This window comes from Ipomoea nil, unplaced genomic scaffold (genome assembly GCF_001879475.1).
Source record: "Ipomoea nil cultivar Tokyo-kokei standard unplaced genomic scaffold, Asagao_1.1 scaffold2826, whole genome shotgun sequence".
Lineage (NCBI taxonomy): Eukaryota > Viridiplantae > Streptophyta > Magnoliopsida > Solanales > Convolvulaceae > Ipomoea > Ipomoea nil.
Genome location: NW_017619254.1, coordinates 3,492,552 through 3,502,148, shown reverse-complemented (window position 1 = coordinate 3,502,148; position 9,597 = coordinate 3,492,552). Strand labels below are relative to the sequence as shown.

At 33.6% G+C, this 9,597-nt stretch overlaps 1 protein-coding gene across 1 annotated transcript; it reads left to right on the top strand.

The window, feature by feature from the left end:
- The first annotated feature begins 433 nt into the window (after nucleotides 1-433).
- Nucleotides 434-4,913, top strand: LOC109159236. Its single transcript, XM_019307328.1, has 2 exons — nucleotides 434-1,205; nucleotides 4,900-4,913. The coding sequence occupies exon 1, from the start codon at nucleotides 552-554 to the stop codon at nucleotides 1,182-1,184; it is 633 nt and encodes a 210-aa protein (XP_019162873.1). The 5' UTR covers nucleotides 434-551; the 3' UTR covers nucleotides 1,185-1,205; nucleotides 4,900-4,913.
- The last annotated feature ends 4,684 nt before the right edge of the window (nucleotides 4,914-9,597 follow it).

The window sequence follows — 9,597 nt, the reverse complement described above, 5'->3', positions numbered from 1 at the left end:
TAAAAATAATTTGATACAAATGAAATGAACCAACCCAAAAATGAGATAGAAATAAATATATAGCTTTCTACAATGATTTTTTTTTTTTTTTTTTTTTTTTGGATATGTATTAGCGTACAGGTTAATATGAAGTAGATAACGACGCCATTAACAAGAACGCATCACCTTCCCAGTTCCCACCTGCTCGTCAAACTCGAGTTTACAATAATTGGTTACTCCAAGCAAGTTAAACTGACAGCAAACATTTAAAAACAATTTGTACTGAATTCTTGTTTGGGTAATCAAAGCCTTCTTGCACGTCATCCATGAAACTATCCCTTTCAATGCTGACAATATGCCATAAGTCACGAACCACATTACAATTTGTATTTATTTATTTATTTTTGTTGACCAAAAAAATCACAACTGCTAGCTGATCAGTTCAAATTAAAAAGACTAAATTGTAATGGGTGAGGTTTAATAATTTGCTATAAGTATTATGTCGCTTAACACTTAATAGGAAGGGTTGTTTACTTCGCCGGCGCCGACGCAGCTGCCGGAGCTCGCCGTGAATGGAAGAGGAAGCACGGAGAGAGACCCCAGTAATGGATACGAGGAAAGAACCTTCGACGAAACCGAAGATGCGGTGGAGAGGAAGAAACATATGTGTGGTCATTACAGTTGCCGTTGTTTTGCTGGCCGTGATCGCCGTCGTGGTCGGCGTCACCCTTTTCAAAGCCAAGCACGCCGTCACCACCTTCGACTCCGTCAATCTCCGGGACTTGGATCTCTCCATCGACGCCCCCCGCCTGGCCGTCCACGTCAACCTCACCGTCGACGCCCGCGTCTCCGTCACCAATCCTAACAGGGTCGGCTTCAAGTACGACAGCACCTCCGTCTTGCTCAGGTACCGGGGACAGAACATCGGCGACGCCCCGATTTTCGCCGGAGAAATTGGCGCTCGCGAGACCACTTCCATGAACGTTACCGTCACCATCACCGGCGACCGCCTCCTGACCAGTTCTCAGTTCTTCTCCGACGTCATCTCCGGTGTAGTGCCGCTGTCCACTTACATGAGACTCACCGGAAAAGTTCACATATTGTTCAAAATTCACGTCAAATCAGTCACCACTTGCGACTTGTTCATCGATATCGCCAACACCACCCTCACTAAGCAATCCTGCAAATTCCATACCAATATATAGGCACCCAATTCTTAATATTTTGTACGTCATAATGTATTCAAATTTGGTTCTTAATGTTTGGTTTTGTCTCTATGTTAGAGTTTTTATTTATTTATTTATTTATTTATTTTTTAAATAACAAATTAGAGATTAAATGCGCCAATTATATGAAATTAGATTGAATAAGTATCTCAAATAATTAAAAGACAAATTAAATTCAATTAGAAGTCTTGGATTTGTCACCGTGGCTGTGGACTGTGCTTGGCAAGAGCCCATGAATAGCACATGATATGATAATGTCCAATAGTTATGCTCTGCAACCGAATGCACCATGCGCATGGTACATACGATGCAAAACGACGTCGTTTTGACTAAAAACGCGTGTCCCACTTTAAAAAAAAATTCAGGTTCGATTCTCAGCAATAGCATAATTGTGGATATATAGTTATGAATTTGTGGATATATAGTTATGAATTTATGGATATTTAGTTCATTCATTGTGGATATTTAGTTCATTCATTGTAGATATTTACTTCATTCATTCACTGTGGATATATAGTTATAAATTTCTGGATATATATTTATGAATTTATGGATATTTAGTTCATTCATTGTGGATATTTAGTTCATTCATTGTAGATATTTACTTCATTCATTCACTGTGGATATTTAGTTCATTCATTGTGGATTTTTACTTCATTCATTCACTGTGGATATATAGTTATGAATTTGTGGATATATAGTTATGAATTTATGGATATAAAAAAAATGTTATTGCCGGGAATCGAACCTGATTTCTTCTTTAAGTGGGACGCGCGTTTTTAACCAAAACGACGTCGTTCTGGATCGAATGCACCATGCGCATGGTGCATTCGGTTGCACAGCATAATTTGCGGATAATGTCGGTGTTGAAGAGATGTACTATGAGCAACAAAGCTTGAATAAAATTATACGAAGAGATCTTGCACAGCATAATTTCGTCTAATTTGTAGGTTTTTCAAGTTTCTAATCGGCCACCTATTTTAAAATATTTTTAAAAATAATTATTTAAAAAAAAAAACAGCATCTCATGGATTCGTCTCCGTCCCCTCTCTCATCTTCTTCATCATATCCTCACCGGAATATGTCGCGCATGGTGCATTCGGTTGCACAACATAATTTGCGGATAATGTCGGTGTTGAAGAGATGTACTATGAGCAACAAAGCTTGAATAAAATTATACGAAGAGATCTTGCACAGCATAATTTCGTCTAATTTGTAGGTTTTTCAAGTTTCTAATCGGCCACCTATTTTAAAATATTTTTAAAAATAATTATTAAAAAAAAAAAAAAAAACAGCATCTCATGGATTCGTCTCCGTCCCCTCTCTCATCTTCTTCATCATATCCTCACCGGAATATGTCTGCAGATCTAGACCTCCAGCGAGACCTTCTAGAAACCAACTGCCAAGACCAAAGATTAGACCCACAGGTGTCAATGGTGTTGGGATTTGATATACTATATCAACTTGGTTAGAAAGCAACAATGTTGTACGTGAGGTACTTACACTGAACAAAATGAAGGATTCAGTGTCGTGTTTGTAACACTACCTTAAAAGCATTTGCGACCAGGGTATCGCATGCTCTCGACAGCACAAAAGGCTATAGGAACTGCAAATCAGTGTCTCTGCGTACGAATATCAAGATGAAGGGGAAGGCAATTACAACGCAAGTAGTTTTCCCTTGTTCCCCTTCATAACACTTCAAGCTTTCTCTAAGGTGTTGGAGTGTATAAGGAGGGAAAGGAAGGGTTATACAAGCAATGTGGGACAACTTGGGTAAAGACAACTCACTAAATGCCTTTTCCCTTTAATGCTCCCAACAAATGGCTCTGCTGAAACCCGCGAAATTCAAGGCTTACAAGTAAGGTAGATCAAGAAGAAGAAAAAAGGAGGGTGCTGGATGCCGAGATTGCAACATTGATTCCGCAAACTCCGACGACATTTCCATCAACAAACATAGAACGATCGCTGGTCACCTTTGAATCAACAGAGAAGGCAACCCCAGTGAGAAGGCAACTAGGTTGCCTTCACCGATGAGAAGGCCACTGGGTTGCCTTCACTAGAGAAAATCTCATCGCAGACAAATACTTAAAAAGCTGAATAAATACCTAATTGTACTTGGACAAATTAAAAGAGTAACTTAATCAAGTATTCTAATGTGATTTCCTGGAAAAAAAAAAAAGAAAACAATTTTAAGCAGAACAAACCACAAGCCTCTAAAAAGATATTAGCATATATTAACATTGAAATCAATCAATAGAAGAAGTCACTCAGTCCAGACACTATACAACAATCCGATTAGCTAGTCTACCATTAGACTGGGATCAATTGAACTCTAGGATCAAAAGAACACAGCAGTTTTAAAATGCACAAAGGCATCAATTTAATTTCTTCAAAGAGATCCATTTAGTTAGTGAGAGAGGTGCTTGAATAACTTGCAGAACAAAGAATGATTATGAATAAGAAAAACTGTCATTAGGACACATGCAGTTTAGAAGAGTCAAATTAAAACTAATATATTTGTCCAAGTCTACAAGTTCTTTTTTGTCTTGTATGCATAACTATTTTATTCCTACAGTTTTGAAAGCCTGAAAAAAGACCTTTTTTTTCCCACTTTCTAGTTCTCCATTTTTCTTGAACACCAAAATTTAATTTTCCTTTTTTGTTTTCCATTTGTTGAAAAGCCACTAACTCAACTAACAAAATGCATATTTGCCAAGTAAGAAATGAATGGGATTGAGTGCACCTGGAGAAGAGGATCCATTTATAACTACAATTTCACAGAACATCCACCACAAAGATTAGCCATCCAATAGTGTAGTAAAAGGTTGTTCTAATACAAGAGGATACATGCATGCTTTTCTAAAAATAGGAAGTGCACTTTCTAAAGATACAAAAATAATAATAATAATAATAATAATAATAATAATAATAATAATAATAATAATAATAATAATAATAATAATAAAATCAATAAAGCACTTACCTATTTCAAAAGCTTTTCAAAAAGCAGCGGAGTGCGGAGAGGGGAACAGAGACAACAGAAATGTTAATAAAGAACTAAATATATACGTACAACACCGAACTAAAATACACACACCAAAAAAAATGTATTAATCAAAATAAATAAATAAATCCTTTCAATAATAATAATAATAATAATAATAATAATAATAATAATAATAATAATAATAATAATATATTAGTTTTTTGGAGAATGTATGTATACATCAAATAAAATTAAAAGACATGGCAGGATACGGATGGCGATAAATAGACAACTTGCATATATCAAATTTTCTCCAACTCTCTCTTTAACCTAATAATAACAACAACAACAATAATAATAATAATAATAATAATAAATAAATAAATAAAGCATTTACATATTTCAAAAGCTTTTCAAAAAGCAGCGGAGTGCAAAGAGGGGAACAAAGACAACACCGAACTAAATATATACGTACAACACCGAACTAAAATACACACAGCAAAAAAATGTATTAATCAAACAAATAAATAAATCCTTTCAACCAGGACTATGTGGTCTAATGGTATCTAAGTTGGACTTTCATTTGAAAGGTTATGAGTTTGAGCCTCAGTGGAGGTGTTATTAGTTCTTTGTGTTTTGGTAGGGCCAGTAACATTCAAAAAAAAAATAAATAAATCCTTTCAATAATAATATATTAATTTTTTGGAGAATGTATTCACCAAATAAAATTAAGAAACATGGTCTAAGATGAAGTACATGGCAAGATACCGTTGACAAGGCAACTCGCATATATCAAACTTTCTCCAACTCTTTCTTCTAAAGTTATAAAATAAAATAGAAATAGGAGATGCGTTCTGCCTCAGCCTCACTAACACTGCAATCTCCCCAACATGATTGGTAGCAACTTCTAACACACCTTCCATCAAGTCATCAATTTCTTGCCATGGGATGGGAATAAAAATGGAATATGTATTCTTCCATACCATAGATTCCTCAAGAATCCATATTGTCATACCATAAGACAACAGGGTCAGGTTGTCACGGTCTTCACTTATAAGAAGATCAATAAAAGCTAGTCGACCATCTATCTCTACCAATCTAGATCGACCGCACCGGTCCTCTACCCACAATCCTGGGATAATAGTTGTGGGAGGAGGAGGTATAGCTTGGAAATTCTCAGCCCTAACATCAAATGCTACTAGTTCACCTTTATTCAAGGAATTAAAGAAATAAATAACGCCGTCAATATGAACAGTTGTACGAAAATAGAAAAAATTATTAGAATAATTGTAAGGGTGGTAGGAAGAAGAAGAATGAATCTCCCTCCATGATTCATCCAGGCCCAGTGTAAAAACCCAATACTTTACATAATGGGTATAGTCTACTAACTTCAACACCTTGTATCTTCTCAAGACTGAATCAAAACCTAAGAGCCCAAAAGTAGTAATCCCGATCCCGCTCCTGGAGACACTTGGTGTCGGGTACTAAGGTTGTGAATAGCAATGGCGTCTTGGTATTGTGAGAGTGCGCAGAAACAAATGAGGCCGTTTACGGAAGAGGTTATATAAACCTTTCGAAAGAGATCGATATAGTGGAGATGATTGGCATGGAGCATTCCTATTCCTTGGTTTTCTTCAGAATAATTTATTGTGTAATGGCAATTGCGTCTCATGTGGAGTAGAATGCTCATCCTACTGGGAAGGGTTAAGGAGCAGTTGCGGTGCAGATCGGCAAAGGGATGATCAACAATCAGAGAAGAAAAGAATTTAGAAACACACTTGAATTGCATCAGAGATTTGGCAGGGAGTTTACTCACAATTTGAACGAGAATCTCTTGTGGAAGAAAAGAGGAAGACGATGCACTCAACGTCGTCATCTTTGAAGAACCCATCGCTCCTCTTCTGGAGTTTACTGTCTGCCGATGTTTCTGGCTGCTCTGCCCGATAGGGATGCATATGAATATATATTGCTATCATACCTCCAAATCCTAAACCTAATCCTAAAATGTTATATGGAAATTAACTAATATTGGGTAATATTCTGTAATTTTATATGAAAATTAACTAATTCTAAATAAATAACTTATTAATTATTATGTAATTTTAACTATTCATAGATGTTAAGTTTGAAAGAAAGACAATTTATTATGCTAGTTCTACTACATGTACTCCCAAATCATATTTTTTTAAATTTACTTTTGATGTGTTACAAATAGACTATTTTTTAGATCATTCATATGAATAATATATCTACATCAAAATTTTAACTGTGACAATAAAAGTTGGAAGTAAAAGAATAAGAGTACATATAGTATTATCCTTATTATGCAAGAAGTGAGAATCTTTGGCTCCTCATCAGAATCAAACTGCAGCAGAAAATTACTGGAAAATAAAATATTGGAAACCAATAAATGGATTGATAATCTATAGTATTAATTAAAGTAAAATTCTCCACTTCAACTTTTTCCTCAAAACTAATATGAATATTATTTAATCTATCTATCTATATCTATACTGTTTACTATTAATAAAAGTAAAATCTTCCTTTTAACTTTCCCGTTCAAACTTTTTTTAATATTTATTAATTAATTATTTGGTAAAAAAATTAATAAAGCTTAATTGGTAACAAAATGTTATATAGAAATTAACTAATATCGTTTAATTGGTAATATTCTTTGTAAATTATGCATAATAACCTAATTTTATAAAGAAAAATAATAATTTATTAATTATTATGTAATTCTATAAGGAAATAATTAATGATTTATAATTATTATTTACACGAATAATAATAATTTGAATAATGATTTGACACCGATCTATACTCTATACTATTAATAAAAGTAAAATCGCCTCTTCAACTTTTCCGCCCAAACTAATATGAATATTAATTAATTTATTTATACTATTAATACAAGAAAAATCATCCTCTTCAACTTTTCTCACTCAATAGTTTCTTAATATTAATTAATTTATTTATTAGTAAAAAAAATTAATAAAATTTAATTGGTAGCAAAATGTTATATGTAGATTAACTAATATATATTAATTGGTAATATTCTTTGAAAATTCTGCATAATAACGTAATTTTATAAAGAAATAATGATAATAATTTATTAATTATTATTTTATTCTATAAAGAAATAATAATTTATTAGTTATTATTTACACCAATCTATCTATCTATCTATACTATATATAAAAACAAAATCCTCAATTTAACTTCCCGCCCAAAAAATTCCTATACTATTACAGGGCGTTTGGTTGGAGGGGGAAATTATGTGGGAAAGGAATTGTAATTTCATGGGAGTTGAATTATTGGGAATAAAGTGAGAATTTAAATTCCAGTGTTTGGTTGACAGGAATAGAATTACTGGGAATTTCAATTCCAATGTTTGGTATACATGGGAATTGAAAGGGAATAAGTAGTATAAAGTCAAAAATGTCCATTATTGTTGTTAGACATTAATTTTAGGTTAAAAAAGGAAGGGGTAATTTTGACCCATCACTATCTTTTTTTTCTCAAGAATTAAAATCCCGGGGGGGGGGGGGGGGACATGGGATTTTAATTCCATGAAAATGGGGAAATTGCAATTCCACCAAACTACGAAATTTAATGGCCTTTGGAATTAGGTGGGAATTAAGTGGGAATGGAATTTAAAATCCCTCCAACCAAACGCCCTGTTAAAAAGTAAACTTTGAACATTTAATATATAAATTGTGAACATTAAGTATGTAAAGTGCGTATGTAAATTATAAACATTCAGTATTTTGTATGTAAATTATGTATTTTCATGGTATAATTATTGTTTGTATAAGGACATGCAAGTATGCAACACATCTCTGGAATCACTTTAAACTATAACTTATTCAAAGCCAGTTAAGCCACTTAGAGCATGCATATCTGTGATTTTTACACAAATTTTGCAGAAGTGAAAAATCACCCTTTGAATTTTAACTGGTGTGAAGGATAGTTTTTTTCAAAAGTTAACTCTTGCAAAAACTTAGTTAACTTAGTTTTTTCAAGAGTATTTAAAAAATATATATTAAAGTGTGCAAGTGGAGCGCAGTTCGCGCCCCAAGCAGGCGCGTCAGAGTGACCACCAGCTGGCGGCCGCTGACTAAACACCTTTATTTGCTTCTTTCTTTCTAAAAAGAATTGTTAGATTTTTTTTTTTTTTTTTTTTTACTCCCTCTTTTCAATCCGACACTTGAAAAATCATAAAAATAAATTCACTACTATGGATGCTCTTACAACCAATCCCCTCACCGATAATTGGATTGGGATATTGGGCCTTGGCCCCTTTAGATTATCACACACGACCCAATTGAGCGAGATTCTTCGCGCACTGCGTATGGCAAATTATGCTCTGGACCCGTGTCCACATTAATTGTGGACACGGGCCCAAAACGACGTCGTTTTTTTAAAAAAACGCGTCATTTAGTTAAAAAAAAAAAAAAAAATCGCGCGCGTTTTGCCGTTAACGGCGTTAACAGCGTTATTTTTTTTTTGATTATGAATGTACAGTTATGCCGTTATGAATGTACAGTTATGCCATTATGAATATACAGTTATACAATTAAGAAATTATGAACACAGAGCTCTAACATTATGAACTTATAATTATGAACATATATAGTGATAAAATTATGACCATGGAGCTTTAAAATTGTGAATATAGAGCTTCGAAGATTATGAATGTACAGTTATGGAGTTATGAATGTACAGTTATAGAGTTATGAATCTACAGTTATGGAGTTATGAATGTACAGTTATAGAGTTATGAATCTACAGTTATGGAGTTATGAATCTACAGTTATGAGATTATGAATCTACAGTATGGAATTATGAATGTACAGTTATTGATCGAATTATGAACAAAGAGCTCTAACATTATGAACTTACAATTATGAACATATAGTGATAAAATTATGAACATAGAGCTCTAAAATTGTGAACATAGAGCTTCGAAAATTATGAATGTACAATTATGGAGTTATGAATATACAGTTATGGAGTTATGAATGTACAGTTATGGAGTTATGAATGTACAGTTATAGAGTTATGAACGTACAGTTATGGAGTTATGAATGTATAGTTATTAACATATAGTAATAAAATTATGAACATATACTATTACAATGAAATGATCTGAAATTAAAAAAAAAAAAAAAAAAAAAAAAAAAAAAAAAAAAGATAACAGTGCCTAACGGCACTGCTACCCGTGTCCAGCAAGCATGTTGGACACGGGTCCAACGCATAACGATTGACTGCGTATTCTCCAAGCTGTCAATCGCTCATGAGGATCAGCATGGCAAATTATATTGTTGACCGCGGTCCACGATGCATTATGGTCCAAGCATCAAATATGCATTACAGTTTCATTTCAACACAACTACAGTATTA